At 45.9% G+C, this 18387-nt stretch overlaps 1 protein-coding gene and 1 non-coding gene across 2 annotated transcripts in view; both read left to right on the top strand.

The window, feature by feature from the left end:
- The window catches only part of IPO7 (importin 7), a 1018209-nt gene that overhangs the window by 644036 nt on the left and 355786 nt on the right, over positions 1–18387 (top strand). The window contains exon 15 of the mRNA XM_069623670.1: positions 11704–11864. Coding sequence (XP_069479771.1) covers positions 11704–11864 — 161 coding nt within the window. The remainder of the gene's footprint in view (positions 1–11703; positions 11865–18387) is intronic.
- LOC138505390 (small nucleolar RNA SNORA23) lies at positions 11907–12076 on the top strand. Its single transcript, XR_011280180.1, has one exon. It is a non-coding gene; the product is annotated as a small nucleolar RNA SNORA23 (small nucleolar RNA).

Raw genomic sequence — 18387 nt, 5'->3', positions numbered from 1 at the left:
AGTTATAAAACATTAAGTATTTATCAAAGAAACCTGGAGTGTAAGTTTGTTTGAACACTTGTGATTGTAGACCTCTGTGTAACATCATTACTGCTCACATTCCCCTCTTGAGATAAGCCTGGCTGCTCAGCTGCGCTACCAAAACTGTGTAATACAGAATTATACCAAAGGTTGGTTTGCTTACACCCGTAGTCAGTTGTGTGTAGTGGTCTCAAAGGGTACTGCATACAAACTCTGCCTAACTGTGATCTCCCGCAACACCAGGACTCTGGAACGGTCGTTATGGTCACACCGCCTGGTCAAGGAGTTCATCAAAGGACTTTTCCGTTCGTTCCCGCCGGTGAAAGCTCCGGCCCCGGCGTGGTCGCTTAATGTGGTGCGGACTAGGCTCATGGATCCACTGTTCGAGTCTATGCATTGTGCTCCATTTAAATGTTTGTCATGGGAAGCAGCGTTTCTTGTGGCCATCACCTCCGCACGACGAGTGGGAGAGATCCAGGCCCTCTTGTAAACCACCTTACTTGACATTCCACGAGACTAGGCTAGTGCTACGGACGCACCCCTCTTTCATGTCCAAGGTGCCGTCGGACTTTCATCTAAACAAGCCTTTGATGTTACCTGTAATCTTTCTGATGCCTTTGTTGCCGGCTGAGAGGACTTTGCACTCACTAGATGTGGCTAGAGCGCTGAAGTACTACGTGGATCGCACCAAGTTTTCGGAAGACGTCACAACTTTTTGTGAACTTTGGCCCTGGGAACCATGGGAAGGCCCTTTCCAAGGCTTCCGTTTCCAGGTGGCTCTCTGGCTGCATCACCCATTGTCACCGGTTGGCAAATAGACTGTTGCCTGGCCATCCGAGAGCCCATTCGGCCAGAGTGATTGCTGCAACTATGGCGTTCCTGTCTGGTGTGCCCCTGCTGGATATCTGAAGTGCTGCTACGTGGAGGTCGACGCACACCATGGTGTCCTGCAATTTGGTCGACTGCAATTTGGTCGACTGCAATTTGGTCGACTGCAATTTGGTCGACTGCAATTTGGTCGACTGCAATTTGGTCGACTGCAATTTGGTCGACTGCAATTTGGTCGACTGCCAAATGGTCGAATTTTTTTTTTTTGGGGTTTTCATGTGGGGAAAGAAAAAAAAAGAAAAAAAAGGGGGTTGGGGGGGGCCCCCCCAAAAAAGGGGTAAAAAAAAAAAAATCGACCATTTGGCATTCGACCAATTGTCCTGTCGACCAAATGTTTTCGACCAATTGACTGGTAACCGCACACCATCACGTTGTTCTACTGCATCAACAGGGATTCCAGGGCGGAGTCCAGAGTCCGCCAAGCAGTGCTGCGCAACCTGTTAGCTTGAAGGTGAGCCTGGTGAGGAGGTAAGATGCTTAATGTTGAGCCTTGCCACCTTCCTTTGGTTGTGCATGCATGTACTGCTATGTATTATTCCATCATGAGCATGTGAATCCATGCCAGACCCCATGCTGGAGAAGTAACCAGTTACTTACCTGTAACTGTTGCTCTCCAGCATGGATTCACGTGCGATCCCTCCCGCCTACCCCTCTGCGGCTCGTCCTACTGCCACTTTGCTTGCTACCAAATCTGAAGATGGCTGCCAGAGGAGGGGCTTGGGTAGAGGGCAGTCATTGGCTGGTGGCATTATGACCCAGAGACCAGTAATTGGTTGTTAGGAGAAAGACAGTTCAGAAGTGAAAATGATTTTTTTCTTTACTGAGGATTCCCAGCCTGACTGGGGATTTTCATGAGCATGTGAATCCATGCTAGACCCATGCTGGAGAAAAACAATTACAGGTAAGTAACTTGTTCCTTATTCAGTTCTCTCCCATTCATTCCAGCCGAGCTGTCACATAGCAGGGTGGCTGCCCTTGCCGGAGAGTCAGCTGGCCAACCACTACAGAGTGCATTAGGGTCTCCTAGGAGACTAAGCACAGGGAGTTTGAGGCACCTCCCTCACTTCCTGCCTCCCCCAGACACCCTGGAGCCAGAGGCGGGCTTCACTCGGGAATCCCACCAAAGGCAAAGCGAACAATGGGACCAAACCTGGTTTGGCACGCAGAGTAAATCTCAAGAAGGACCTTTCTACTGTTGGGGAGGAGCGAGCGCCTTTGGCTAGTGCCTTCCTGCACCCCTCAAGCGCTTTTCAATTAGTCAAGACTTCTAAGCACTACAGCACTGGGAAAGCTTTTTCCATGCAAAATTAATCACACAAGCATAGCAGTCACTAAATAAAGATTGTTAGTATTGAAATGGAAGTGCAAACAACTATGTAGTTGAATTTATATGTAAAACTGCTGTACATTGTAACTTAGCTTAGTTTAAAACACACGTTAAAGAGCAGGCTTTATGCCAAAGGGGAATGTGCTTGTGCTAAGAATAGATCGCAGAGCTTGTGTGCAGTGTTGCGTCACTGAATCTAAGGCTGGAACAGAGAACGAAGTGGATGTTAATGTCAATGTTAAAGGATATTGTACCGTGCACTATCACCACCGAAGTGGTCCCCTAGCGCTCTGGCGGCTCTGAAAGAGGGAGGGGTTGGGGGGTGAGTTAGTGGGAATAAGTTGGAAAAGTGCAAGAGAGCAGTGATGTGCTGTTGGCAGCCTCAGCTCGGTGGGTCCATTGGCTGGTCGTAGGGTGCTTTACGGTCGGTAGTCGTGTGCTGTTGTGTAAGTATGTGCGGTTTGTTTTGTCGTTGTAGTGAAGTTTGTGCGGATTGCTGCATTTTCATATAAGTGCGGTACATGCTAAGATTCAAAATATCTGTCTAGATGCGGCGTAAGCTAAGGTTAAGAATTCTATCTAAGTGTGGATGAGCAACTGTTCCTGCCAATCACAGGCCAATGGAGACTAAGATTCAACACAACATAGTATCAGCAAAGTGTTTTTCTGTAGAAGTTGTTGGACCACATCAAATATAATTTTATGGAGTTAATGTTGAGAGAATGGCGGGAAGATGTTTATGTATAAATGTTTATAACCTAGTAAATTATGCTATACAAGAGCGACAAAGTATTCCTGCTAATACAGCATTAATGTTGACCATGCAACACTGGAGCCTCTGAAACATCCCTTGTATGGCAAGAGGGATACGTTTGGAGGAGCTCTGCGGGTATCCAGTGACCAGCTGAAGAGTATTTAAGCTGCTGGCCCAGGAGCAGTCTTCTGGATCTGGGAGTCAGCGAAGGACGACGACAGAATGCTGTCTGAAATGGCAGAGCCCTCTCATTTCCCCAATCCTCATGATCTGTAAAGATTAAAAAATTATCATCTGCAAGACAGACTCATGGCTTTTGATTCCCTAGAGGGGTGTATTTTCTCTGGTTTGAGGCTGATGAGGGGGTACCCCAAAAATATATATTTAAGGGCCGCACCTGCAAAAAGGGGTTTGCTTTTACCACAAAGAAATGGCAAAAAAGACTGGGGCCATTTTGACAAAATGGCACCCTTGGGTGCTTTACTGGAGTTGCGAACGCAGCTTGTAGTAAACGCACACCACAGTAGTTAAAATGAAACCACTGCCACCAGCCATTCAGTGAGGAAAGGGTAACATAAAAATGTTACATGAGAAGCTTGACAAAGGGGATACTAGATAACCTCTCCAGCAGCCTATTGTAAGATAGTGTGTGCTGGGTCTAGAAAGTTACAAATGTAAGTAAAGTCAATTTCACTTTACTGCTCTGGGAAACAGTAGTTTATCCTAGAGGAGGTATTTAAACCTTAGGGAAATCTAACAGACTTCGCTGTGCCACTGCACTGAAGGTGCTGTGTGACGCAATGTAAAAGATGCCTATGGAGTTTGTCGGACTCATAACCAAAAGAAACACAAAGCTCAGAAATCACATTAAAATACATGAGTGTGGGGTTGAAAAAGGGTCTTGCTCCCTCCAGGTTAAAAAAATCAAGTCTTCAAAATCCAGCAAAGTCCAGCTTTATACTAAGAGTGGAGTTTTGTACAGTTTCGGATATGGTTTTATGAAGCCCTTAGTTGGACTTATGAAAAACTGTCCCCAACACCCTCTACCCTTGAACATTGGTTCTCACAAGGAAAAGAATATAAGGAAGAAAACTCAAAAGGTTCCCAGCAACACGGTGCTGCAACAGTAAATTACAGATTCCTTTGAAAAGATGGTGGAAAGCATGACTTGATAAAGTACAAAAACAATGAATAAGGGTCCCCACAGTCAGAGCAAAAGAACAAATGATTGTGGGAAAAGGCTCACTCCTTTAGGAGAACAGGCTAAAATCCCAGGAGTCAAGCAAAGGAAGGGGAAGATTAGTCATAAAAATTATAAATCTACGCAGTAATGACCTTCCTGAGCTCAGGAAGCAGGCCAAACTGCAATATGGTCAAAGGGCAAGCAAAAATCTTGTGACACTGCCATTTTACTATCCATGTTTCGTAGCCCCACAATGTGCACACCGGAAATGATGCAAACATGGTAAACCTCTGCTTAGATCACATGCTATGCATAGGCCGACATCTAGTGGAAGCTGCAGAGTATTCGTTTTTCAAAACTCGAAAATGGGCGTCGAAATGGGGCGTGCCAATAAAACTATCCCTATTGTGACGTCCCCTGGACCCATGATCCCTTGTGCGTGTGGGTCGCTCAGATGTATTTTTTCCGCCATAGTGAGCGGTCGCTAATTATAAGCGGGGTCCATTTGCGGCATACGCCGTTGAACTTTACTAATTCAGTTAAGTGTTTCTTCCTATCCTCTCACCGACGCTGTGACTCGACGAGAGAAAGACTGAAGAAGACTTTAAAGCTGAACCGTCGGACGGAAACTTTGACGGCGACACCCGGCCTTGGAAGGCCCTTTCAGCCTCACAGTAGAGAGAGTGGGGGGTGTTTCATACACGTGTATATTCCCACCCCTTACCATAGTCTCCCAGCTGCCTTCACACATTATGGAGCGTACTCCTTTTAAGTTATGCCCCTCTTGTAATAGGAAGTTTACGTTGGTCGACAAGCATAGGGTCTGTAACCTCTGCTTAAATAGAGACCACAACGAGGTGCATTGTCGGGCGTGTAAACTACTCCGACCGAAAACCCTCAAAGACAGGCGAACAAAACGTTGGGCCCATCACGCTATGCAGGCCGAGGCCTCCATAGACGTCGAAGAGACATCCAACGACGGCAGCGAAGCCGTCCCTTTGGACGGCGAGGGTGACGGGGAGCCCCAGCGTTCCCCAATGCCGGCCAGTGGTCCTGTTATGGAGAAGACACCCTGCGGCAAGGGCACCACACTCCCCCCACAAATGCACACCCCACGGCGATGCGAGTAAGGTCGCACATCGAGAGTAGACCGTGAAGGGAAGATCCTCTGATCCCTTGTCCTCTGGGCGCTCCGAGCAGCCACCACATGACAAGCCCGTCAAAAACAGTCACCCGACTCGATACGCCCCCGGCCTAACAGCGGAATAAGATGCCGCGCAAGCCATCCCCGTGGTCTAAGTTCGGCATTCATCCGGGCACGAGCCCAGGGAGTCCTCCTTAGCCTCCTCTTCGACCCCCAAGCTCCAAAAAAAAATCATCTTCTAAGAGCAGGGACCATAAAGAGACAAATCCAGTTCCTCTAGAGAAAGGGACTCCCTTGACAAAGGAAGGATTAAAGAACGTTCTGACCAGCACAAGAGTATGCCCTTGCCGTATACTATAATACAGTCTGAAGAGACACATCAGCCTGACCCTATAAATCTTGAGGAAGAAGAGGAACATACCCCCTCAACTCCCACTTCAGTCTCCTCCTACCCAGGGGTAATACCAGGTTCGGCCAAATGGTATGCAGACGACATTGACCGAGTCATAAGTCGCATGACATGCCTAGCAAATTTGTTTTAAAAACATCCTCAAATTCGGCAGAATTTGAACACCACGCCTCTCACTACAGAGGCGTCTAGTTCCATTTTAACACCTACAGCCTCTCAGTCCCAGGCATCTGGTGTGCCCTATAAAGAGACCTCTCCGCAATATAGAATTGGCGGTTGTACCACCACACAAGACTCCTCGTGTCTCCTATGATCTTTATGATCAGGATGTAGAGGATGAGGAATACTTAGAGGAGAGTGAACCCCCTTATAGGGACATTGAGGGTTATGACGACAGGGAAGAAGACGACCAATAACAGGAAGACTCTGAGTCTGTAGTTTTTGTAATGGACTCTCCAGTCCTGCAAGAGCCTGTTTTACCAGACTCCCCTGTTGATAACCAGCCACTATTTAATGGGCTGCAGAACATTTCGGCATCGAAACACAGGAGGTCCAACAGGAAAAGATTTTGCAGAAAACCTGTTGGCCGATAAGAAACCGGCAACCCAGTTCATTCCCCTGCTCAAATCGGTCCAAAGAAGGATCCAACCTTCCCTAGAACAACCTAACCATACCAGGGCAGTAAACCATAGGATCGAGAAGCTCTTCAGACCTGCACCTTCCGACCCTCTATACATCAGGGGACACCTTCGGCCGACTCTCTGGTCGTTACCACCACCAGCAAGAGAGCTTGTACCCATTTATCCTCCTCCGAAGCCCCTCCAGACAAGGAGAGCAAGAAATGATATGCCATTGGCAGGAAGATTGCGTCCACTGCAGTATACCAGGCACGTATAGCAAACAACTCCACCTTGCTATCCAGCTATGACTGCACAAAGTGGGATGAGGTAAAGACGCTAGCATAGTCGGCGCTGTGCCACTGAAAGCAAAACTCTACCTTCTGGCAGCCGAAGGCAGCACAGCAGGGGTCCTTTAAAAAATAATAATAATAAAATAAATAACTTCGACGCAGCTGACAATGCTGGACGCGTTATTGCAGAAGCCACCATTTTAAAACAACATGCCTGGCTTAGACAATCGGGGTTTAAACTTGAGACTCAAGCTACCCTACTGAATATGCCCGTGGAGCAAAACATATTATTTGGGAAAGCGGTTGTAGACGCCCTCAAGTCTGCCAAGGATGAATGAGACCCTCAAATCACTTGGTCAACTGATAGACAACCACAAAGAGGTGGTAACAATTTTCGTCGCTTTCGGGGGCAAAGCATGCAAAGAGGAACAGGATACAACCAAAACCAAGGTTCCTCTTGGAATACAAACCAACAAGCCATCCAGGGTATCCCCAGGGGTCAACGCAGGGTCCACGGAAGAGGGTGAGGTTCCCCCACCAGAGGTGAAGGGACACCTCTAAGCAATGACGCCCCGCTATGGGTCCCATCCCATGCCTCCCCAGTCGGGGGACTAATATAGTTTTACACCCACGCATGGGAGGCTATAACATCGGACAAATGGGTGTTCTCCACGGTGAATGGGGGTTATTGTATAGAGCTTCAAGGAAGACCATCAAACCTCCTCCCCTCCTCCCCCTCCCACGCCAAGAGACCATTGCAGGAAGAACTGATTCTAATAGAAGAGGTGAAAGCTCTACTCAAGGACGCCATCGAGCTCGTGCCACACAAGGAGGTAAACAAATGTATTTATTCAACGTATTTCCTTGTTCCAAAGAAAGATCTGACCATGCGCCCGGTACTAGACCTGCGCCCCTGCAAACAAATTTGTAAAACCACAAAAATGACGCATGACAACGCTACAAGTAATCCCTCTCCTAAAAAGGGGGGATTGCATGGCAACATTGGACATGAAAGATGCTTATTTTCATATCTCAATGTTCCCAGCGCACCGAAGATTCTTGCGATTCAAAGTAGCACACCAACAGTTCAGGGTACTGCCCTTCGGTATAGCCTCGGCTCCAAGGGTGTTCACCAAAGTACTCGCGGTGGTGGCAGCGCACCTACGCAGAGAGTCTATCCCAGTTTACCCTTACCTGAACAACTGGCTGATCACGGGAGAAAACTACCAGCTGTGCAAGACAAACACGCAAAGGACTATAGCCCTCTTCCAATTGGGCTTCTCAATAAACGAGAAAAAGTCAAGTCTTATACCAAGCACATCAAAACAGTTCCTTGGAGCTGTATTATATACAAAGACAGGCTTAGCCTACCCATCCATGGAAAGAGTGCAAAATATGCTTCAGCAAATACCCCAGTATCAAGCGGGTCTCTGAATAAGCGCACGCAAAGCAATGCACCTGCTAGGAATGATGGCATCATGCATTTACCTAGTCCCCCATGCACGCCTGCGACCAATGCAGGAATGGTTGGCAAAACAATGGTCTCGGGCAAGTGGTCAGTGGGAAGATCTAGTGGTTGTTTTGCCAACACTGGTTCATAACTTACGCTGGTGGTCAAGGGAAAACTTACTCGAGGGGGAAAACCCTTCCACGAACCGGAAGCACAAGCGGTCGACATGACGGACGCATCTCTTTCCGGGTGGGAGGGGGTGGCCCACTACTTTCACCACACAACACACGGCCTGTGGTCACAAGTGCCTGCATAGAAACTCAAACTTTCTAGTTATTGGCAGTCCTCCAGACCCTACAAGCCTTCGAAGAACACCCAACGAACCTGTTGGTACAAGTCCTAACGGACAGCACCACCGCTATGTTCTATCTCAACAAACAGGGAGGTACACACTCGCCAAATCTGTCCAAGCTGGCACAGAAAATATGGAAGTGGGCACTCATACGAGAGATGTCCCTGTCCTCCCAACATGTTCCAGGGATACTGAACACTAGCACACTCTCTCAGCAGAGACCCTGCTACAAGAAGAGCACGAGTGGAAACTACACAGGTCGTAGACCACATCTTCTCTCTTTGGGGATACCCCTCTCTAGATTTGTTCGCTGCAGAAGAAAACAAGCAATGCCCAGACTTCGTGTCCAAGTTCCCCCAGCCACACTCCAAGGGGAACACCCTATGGATGAACTGGTCAAGGATATTTGCTTACTCCCCCCCCCCCACCCATTGATCAGCAGGATAGTGAACAAAATGCACAGGGACACTCGTCCTGTTTGCTCCTATGTGGGCAAGACCACCGTGGTTTCCACATCTGAGCAAGCTGGTGATGTCGAGCCCATCAAGCTCCCGTACCAGGTCAACCTGTTGACTCAACACGGGCGGACAACAATACACCCACAACCTCACTCTTTGAACTTGGCAGCATGGCTCCTGAAGTCATTGAGTTCGGACACCTTAATCTCCCACAACGGTGTATGGACATCCTAAAAGAAGCAAGGAAACCTAACACCAGACAATGCTATTTCCACAAATGGAAGCGATTAGTCACTTGGTGCCAATCTAAACAAATCAACCCCATAGAGTGTGCCGTCTCACATTCTTTCTTACATGCTCCACCTGTTGGATTCAGAGTTGGTCTTTAATTCTCTTAAAGTCCACCTAGCAGCTTTATCAGCATACACCACCTCTCAAAGTAAGATCTCATGGTGGAAAGTGCCAGTCATCAAAGGGGGAGTAAAGAGAATACATCCTCCAGTCTCCAACTCTCCGCCTGGTTGGGATCTAAACTTAGTGCTAGCAAAACTCATGGGACCCCCATTCGAGCCTTTGCAACAGGCTACCCTTCGAGACATTACCTATAGGACTGCCTTCTTAGTAGCTATCACTTCCATAAGAAGAGTCGGCGAGATCCAAGCATTGTCGGTGCAGGACCCCTTCTTTGTCATCCATAAGGACAAATTGGTTTTACGGACTCACCCTAAGTTTTCACCTAAATTTATTTCCAGGTTTCACGTAAACCAGTCTATTGAGCTCCCGGCCTTCTTTCAAAAGCCAACTGGCTCAGCTGAGATCAAACTGCACACACTAGATGTGAGGAGAGCGGTTCTCTACTACGTAGATAAAACCAAACCGCTTAGGAAAACGGATCAACTGTTTGTCTCCATGGCTACAGGCAGACAAGGAGAGGGCGTTTCAAAAAGAGCAATCTCCAAATGGATAGTCAAATGCATACAGTTATGCTATTCATTATCAGACAAGACACTGCCTTCTACACCTAGAGCCCACTGTACAAGGGGCACTGGTGCTACGTTAGCTTTTCTTGCAAGCGTACCTTTAGACAAGCATGGAGCTCAGTTCATACCTTCACTCAGCACAACTGCATCGACACACATTCCAAAACAGATACACAGGTGGGACAAGCGGTTCTAAAACATCTATTTGCCGCTACTCCTTCTCATAACCCACCACCTTCTCCTAACACTGCTCGCTGATCTATGCATAGCTTGTGATCTAAGCAGATTACACAAGCATCAGAAGGAATACATTATTCACCGTAATCGTATTTCTGGTGCTTGTATCTGCTTAGATCCACATGCGCCAACCCATCCTCCCCTGAGAGAAGGTGTCTAGCTGTTTTACTTGAGATTTCCATATATCTGTTTGGGAACTCTGTACTCGCACTACTCCTCATGCTACCTCATGTCAGAAAAAATACAATCTGAGGGACCCACACGCGTGAGGGTTCATGGGTACAGGGGACGTCACAATAGGGATAGTATTACTGGTAAGCCCCATTTCAACACCCATTTTCGAGTTTCGAAAAACTAATACTCTGCAGCTTCCACTAGATGTCTGCCTATGCATAGCATGTGAATCTAAGCAGATACAAGCACCAGAAATAAGATTACGGTGAGAAATGCATTCCATGTTTTCTGCCACCGGCTTGTCTTTAGGCACATATCAAAGTAACCAATCATCCTCTGTATAAACCGATAGGTGAATACAAAATTATCCCCATTTCACTGCATTTTAAGCTGCTTTGTGAAATGTTAAACATACAAGAATTCAAAAGGTCTTTACTTCGCTTCAAAAAGTCAGTACATGATTAAAACCCAAGCTACAAGAAGATGGTTGATGGGAAACTATGGAGGGAAAGTTGCAAACAGAAAATCTTTACTAACACAGGGTACTAGACCTTGCTGGCTAGTATGGGGAGGTTTAAAACCTTTGCCATTTACTGCAGTTTTGTTTGCAGTAAAAGCCAAATGCTTCAATGTTTTGCTGGCCTTTGGGTGGCGGAATTGCACCCAATATGAAGTGTGCCTATGGTGACGGGCACCATTTTACAGAAAGCACTGGTAAATATTTTGTCAGTAGTCACCATGGGGTGATTGGATTTCTCGAAGGTATGTAAACTAAGGAACTTGGCCTGCAGGTATTGTGGCATTAAGAATTTGCAAGGCCTGACCATGTTCAGACTGGTTTGGCCTCTCAGAACCATCCCACAGGGCTGTTAAAATGTAAATGAAACCTTATGGCTTAAAAGGTTTATAGTTTTTTTTCTTTTTTTTTTTTTTACTATTTCTAGTTTTTACAAATTTGCCTGATTAAGTGCCTTCTTTTGTTTTAATGTTTTAGGTTTTCTTCTTTCATTCAATCTTTCCTTCCCTTGTGCCTTTCTTTTATTTTTTAAAAGAAGTCAGTTTAAAAGTTGTTGTCCTTTTAGTTAAAATAATTTCATGTTTGAACTATTTTGAGTCCCAAGTTAAGACTTTCAAGGAAATTCCCCACTGCAATGACCGGTTTGGTGTGTTCTCCATTCATCAAATATGCCCACCAAATGGGAGACCACCCGGGAATACCAGGTGCTGCAGGCTTAAAGCCTACGGCCACACCACACTGAATGCGCCCAATCTCGGCGGATCTCGGAAGTTGAGCAGTGTTGGGCCTAGTTAGTACCTGGATGGAAGGTTTATAGTGAATTATGGCATGTAACTAGTTTTTAGAAATGTAACCTTTAAACACATTAATTCAAGTTGAGTTGTGTTTTTCTTTTACAGCAAAAGAGTATATTACACCATTTATACGGCCTGTGATGCAGGCTTTACTACACATCATAAGGGAGACAGAAAATGATGATCTTACAAATGTTATTCAGAAAATGATTTGCGAGTACAGCGAAGAGGTTACACCCATTGCAGTAGAAATGACCCAACATTTGGTAAGTTTACATAACTGCAAGTTCTTTCATTTTTAGTTGGTTGCTGCTTTGTTTGCATAGTGTTACCCTGTCTGGCAGTAAATTATTTTTTCAATTTGCATTTAGCTGTCCTGCACACACAAAACATGCGCCCACAGATTAACATGATCATGGTATTGTTCTAGTGATGTCTAATACAGTTACCGCTGACCAACCTCGACTCTCAGACATAAACACATGTCAAATTACTCTAGTAGTATACAGTGCAGTTGATTTGATAGTCTTCATGTATTTATACACTTCAGTATAGATTGAATACTACAGTTAAGCAGTTATTTCTGTTGCAACTTTGAAGGCCATGCGTTTCGTAGGTCTCCAGATAACCCACTCTGCACATGTCAAACCCACATCAAATGACAATTTTTTTTTATTCAATTGTATGCTGATAACACTATTGAAAAAAGTAATTTATGCATCATCACTACCAGGATAATAGTTGGAGAGTGTAACTTGTGAACATTGCACCATCATAGAATTTGAATCCTGTTAAAATCACTAAATTATTACTGCAAGTCCAGCAGGATCTTGCATGTATGCAGAACTTGAATTTTAGGAAATGAGAAAAGCAGATATACTGAACTTTAAAGACTCCATCCTCCCATGGATTTCTTATCTATATATACACCTCCCAGTGTAGCTGCCCCTCTGAAAATTTCCTGCCGTCAGGGGTCGCTGTGTTTCTCTGGGTTGACTTTGTCCAACACCCCTACATGCCCTGTGCTGGACATGACGTCATAGCCAGTGTTTTATTTTTCTTCTTTGTGTAATCTGGCTATTAAACGAGCCTTACACACTGTAAAAATCAATTATTTATACAAAATGCCACCAAAAAAGTTACATGTAAACATTTCATGTTCATTCTGCCAGTTTCAGTAATTTCTCCCATATGTGTAAAGCAGCAGAGGATACAACCAGCATTCACTCTAAAAGTGTTCCAGAACTGCTCTGAATTAAATTATCTAAAATCCATACAATTATTTCTGTAACCTTTTTTCATAAAAGCATCTCATTTTCCTACAAGCTGTTAATGTCTACTTGTTTCCAAAGTCTCACCACATCGACACAAACTCGCTCCACGTGCGAGACCTTGCTAGGATCCCACATAATCCAGGTTTGCAATAGTCATACAGAGCTTCGATATTAAGCGCTTCAAGGTCGTGGAGCACAATTTTGTCAGATTGGAAAAAGTGGAATCTGCCTCGACTTGGTCCAGCGTATTCCGCATATCTGATTAATCTAGATAGTTTATAAATATTTAGGATCCTCTCTCCGATTTTCGCCTTTTTTAGTATTACGTCTGTTTGGACACAGTAAAGGATCATTGTTAGGCAAGATTGTATGCAGTAACCCTGTGGGAGACTGCACCCGCCTTGTCCTCTTGGCAATAGGTAGCCCAACCTTTGGTATACGTCTGTACTACACAAGTTGGTAGAGTAACTGAGCAGCCGGGCTTATCTCAAGAGGGTTCAGTGTGAGCTGTGGGGTTGCAACCTAGAGCCTCCGTGACAAGTATCCAAATAACACTTAACACTCAAGGTTTCTTGATTAAATAATTGTCGGTTTTAAAATAAGCCTTCATTGGAAGGGAGCAAATATGTAACGCTTGAATATACTTAAATATACACACTCCCAGTTTCAATAAATCAGTAGATACCCTTTGGGGATGGCACACACACTTCCTACACCCTGAGGTGACTTCAATAGTTGGGACACTGCAGACATTGATATGTCACTAGTACGTTTTAGAGCAATACTGAGTTTGATGTCAAAAAGGAAAAGGTATGGGAAGGAAACAATTGCTGTTCTGATGGAGCTTAGCCTTGTGGGGGTGTTTAGTTGAACACAAGCAAAGCAAAATGCTCAATGTTAGGACCGTTTTTATGAAGTCCAACTAAGGGCTTAGTGTTCGGTAAGATTTTCACAGGACTGGTAAATCTTCCTGACCTTGGTCAACCCCAGAACGTTTTGCTTTACTAGTGCATTATTTTTCCTTACTAACTCAGTGACTGGGAACCTTTTTCCGCACTCTAATCTTTTGATGGGTGCCTTTATTTATTTTTTTACTCTCCATAGTGTCTTTTTAAAGTTATCCTCTTTAACAACGTTTTGGCAATAAGTGCCTGTTGCTGGGTTGCCCTAGGTGCTTAACTTTCTTTTGCTAACCTTGACAGAACAGTTCTCAAGGGTAGAAAGGATCTTTGGATCCCATTTTACATGTTATACTGTGAAGTCAGCAAACCCCACCTTATGTGAAGTGCTGGGGAGATACAATGTATCCCCTTTTCTCATTAAAATTAACAATTCCGTTACAGGGACAAGCTTACCTTCAATGGCTGGTGTCAGTGATACTTTGTATTAATTGGGTGCACCTTTACAGCTGCAGTAAAGGCACCTAAGGGGGCTCATTTTACCAAAATGGCCCGTCTTCTTTTTTCACCATTTTAGTGTTTCTTGTCGTTTGTTGTTTCTTCCCCTGACATCCAGGGCGGGGAATCCCTTTGTGTGATTTTTATCTTCAGCGGGAGTCCCCTGGACTCCCCGCCACTAGTCTAGTCTGTCTGTGAGGGCAGGAAGCGAGGGAGGAGTCGAAACTCCACGCCCCTTTGTCTTCCTCCTTGCCTGAATGCGGACAAATCACAGTGGGGGGCTGGCTTCCTGACTGGACAACCCCACCCCTTCTTGTAAAATGAAAATGCAGAGGTTGTGCTGTAGTACTGATACTGCAAACCTGGAAGTAGACCACTGGGACTGAAGAGGATGATGAAGGAAAAGCGGCAGAAACTATTTCCGGCGACCGGAGATCCTGCTGTGTAACCAGAGCCTGCTGTAGCCCTTCCTTCCAATCGACCAGGCGACTCAAAGAATGATGACCCAGAGCCTGGTGAGACCCACTAGACTCCATAAGACCTGCATTTTGAGCCATCCCACACGTTGCTTCGACTTTGTTGCTGCAATACCCTCGTTCCTCGAGCCACTGTGCGATGCACGGTCTCCCGAATCTCGCTGAAACTTCGTTTGTCATCCTGGTGGATCTCCAGAGACACGAATCAACCCTGAAAAGTCCCCTCAACAGAGTGCTGGACCTTAGTAACAACGGGAATTCAATTGCAATTTTCTGTTTTCTGTGCTCCTTGAAAAGGCTCCAAATAGGCAGAACCGCATTCAGCCGGGAGGAAAACTTTGCCTAGAACCTTCATCGATCCCTGCTGCAAAGTTCCTTCTAAGGTCTTGTTTTCAGTCACCACAACGAGGAATCCAGTGACTGGGTGTTAGGAAGAATTCTCTGTTTAGGCTGAATTTCCTAACCTAGTGAGTCCCCCAGCAGCTTTGCTGGATTTTTGGGGTTTATTTTTTCTCCTGCCAAGAGTGAGACTCTTTTACCCTCACTCTTGGACATGACTTGAGAGTGTTTCTGTGACTTGCTATGTGCTTATGGGCTAGGGGGTAATTTTCCCCATAGGCCATCATTGGTTTTTGAAATGTGTGTTACACAGCACCCTCAGTGCAGTAGCACAGGGGTGTCCTAGAGACCCCCAAACATAGACTCCACACCCTGGGACTGACTACTGTCTCCCTGGGTCTGTAAAGTTACCATTGACTTTACTAGTCTTAACTTAGGAACTTAACCAGTACAAACCATCTTACTGTGGAAGCACTGGTAGGGGCAATTAGATTGCCCCTGGGTCTGTTGTCGAGGGGGTACTGTCCCGTCCCCCCTCGCCGAGTTCTGGCTGGTGGCAGTGAATACCACGGAAATATTCCACCAGAATATTTCCCAATGGGATTTCCCATTGTTTTTAATGCACCACTTTTTGGTGCAATGTTAAAGATACCGCCGGGTTATTTATTTAATATAAATTCACCGGTTGAGATTTTTTGCCAGAACTCGCCGCCAAAATGGCGTCTAGGTTCACTTCAGTAACCCTGAACCCGAGTCGAGCCTTTGTTCCACTTTTGGCGGGCTTCTGCACAGAAGCCCTCCAAAGTGGTGCCATTCTGTCTGGGTACCACAGGGGGTGTGGGAGGGGGTTTAGGCACCCTGGACTGAGTTGCCTTGCCAACTCATGTCGCACTCTAGTGTGATTGGCCCAAGTGATGAGCCACCCCGCTCACCACTTAGCATGTTTGAGTGACAGCTAGGCTGTATGAATGGGGGTTTGCTGCATAAAAGCAGGGTTTTTGGGACTGGTTCTTCAGAAGTCGCCACAGGACCTAAGAAGCCGAAGAGGGAGAAGCTGAGCCGACCTGCCAAGACGACCCCACCGGTGAAGCCCTGCAGAACCGTCTCACCACTTTTCCCGACGACAGAGGAGATCTCCCGCCGGAGAGTCTTCTTCCCTTAACTGGTGGGGACAACCAGTTGCTGCCTTCTTTTCGCCGTCCCGAAGCATCTCGTGGCCGCCTTGCCTGTGCCAAGCACCCTGGCAACCGGGATACCACTTTTTACCTCAACCGCGAAAGAGGGGTAAAAATCCTTTGTGACCGGAAAACTCCACAGCTGGTCTCTTCCCTGGTAGTGCAACGATCTGCAGCTTTCCTCCACGTCGGGATCACCTCTTCCCCTGGACGACGCCGCGACTTACACCCACTACCAGGAACAACTACCACCGCTGGAGGATCCTTTCCACTTTTAAAGGTACTGTGTGACGCCCGGCCTCCCTTGCCACCGATTGTACGGGGTAGATTTAGCCCTCGGCTCTCGAACCTGGGTAGGTCTGGGACACCCTAACAAAACTTTTCAGAACCGTAGTAAAACCTTTTTCTCACCTGCAAAGACATTGTGTGATCTTGGGCACATTTTTCGCCTGGCTCCCTCTAAAGCGGGCCTCGAACTAATTCTCCTTGTTCCACCATTGACTGTCTTTGCTAACCTTATGTGAAAAGTGTTTTACCTTACTGCTCTCTTTATTTCTGCCTTTTCCCTCCCTTTTGGTAATACTTGTTGGAGTGTCATCTAACGTTAAGCGCTCACCTCTGTTTGGAAATAAGTGGGGTTAACTTAGAATTGTCCAACAAATGATTAGGGGTGTACATATGAGTAATAGTAACTGTGTTTGACTTTCTTATCTTTTCTATCGTGCTAGTGTAATTTATGAGTGTACCTTTAATAAATAAGTCTATACTTTTACACCTAGCTCTGGTCAGTGTTTGCTTGTGCTACTGTGCCTCTGTACCTATTATGTATCCTCTGTATACTGCCTAACTCTTCTTGAGGGAAGTCTGACTGCTCAGCCACAGCTACCACAGTGAATCTGTGTGGTACAGACTGCTACCAAGTGGGTTTACTGCCAACACCTGTAGACTTAAATCTTTTGCAGTGGTCCCAGAGGGAACTGCACAGGTTTCTGCCTAACACTGGGTATTTGGCTGCAGACCCTGAAGTCCTCCTGCTGCAAAATCTTCAATGCTGAGGTACTTTGTTGGCCTGGGTATGTACCTACCTTAAGTCTGTTAGGATTTCTGTGTAGCTGTGGGGTGTTCTCTGTGATGGGGAGGCCTCTCATCCAGTGCACCCACTTACTCTGCTAGAATCCTGCTAGGGTGTCTTCTGTGAAGCTCCATGTTAGGCAGAATTGCATGCAGTACCCTCTGGGACCACCATATACAATTTAGGACTACAGGTGTAAGCAAAACCAACCTTTGGTAGCAGTCTGTACTACAGTTTAGTGGTAGCGAGCTGAGCAGCCAGGCTTATCTCGAGGGAATGTGAGCAGTACAAGAGGTTACACCGAGGTCTTACAATCACAGTGGTTCAAGTAGACGCACTCAAGGTTTCTTTGTAACACTTATTACACAATCATTTAGAAAACATTCACTAGAAGGAGGCAACTTAATATTATACACAAACACACTTCAATATCAAACCAATGAGTTTCTGAACAAATTAGGCTCTTCTGAAATAGGAGCAAAATGGCATTTCAGTTACTTTCAATGGGAGTAAAAAGGCACAAGTTAGCAGAATAGATCACAAATAATTTCTTAGGCAGTGCAAGTAGTTTTAGTTCTCTAGAGGACTCGGTTCAGTTCAATAGGCCTAGGCCAAAGTCAATGGACTAGTGTCTTGGATAGGAAAGAGCAGTTCTTGAAGTAAACGGTAAAGTCTTTGCAAAAGTTCTCAAGTATTTTGTACGAAAAAAGAATCATATGTTGGGCCACAAGCTGATTAGGCCTGCAAGTTGGAAAAGTTTCACGAACTTTCACCGCAAGAGAGGCGTTCTCTTAATCGGGTTGGCACAGTACCTTAGTATGAAGCAAAAGATGCAGTTGAAGATGTTGGTTCCTGGCAGTTCCTGCAGATCTCACTGTTCCTGAGCCTCAGTTGTGGGGACAAGAGGAAGGATATCGGGGGACTACTGCACTGCACAGGATCGTCGGAAAACGCTGACAAAATGGAGTCGCTTCAGTTAGAGTAGCTGTAATTCAAGCACACAAGCTGGTGTCCCCCCCCCCCCCTGGTTAATCCTATCTAGCTTCGAGAATGGTA

Source organism: Ambystoma mexicanum, chromosome 11, assembly GCF_040938575.1.
Source record: "Ambystoma mexicanum isolate Mex_15411 chromosome 11, UKY_AmexF1_1, whole genome shotgun sequence".
In the NCBI taxonomy this organism is placed as follows: Eukaryota; Metazoa; Chordata; class Amphibia; order Caudata; family Ambystomatidae; genus Ambystoma; species Ambystoma mexicanum.
Note: the sequence above shows the minus strand (reverse complement) of the source record. Positions and strands in the feature narration are given on the sequence as shown.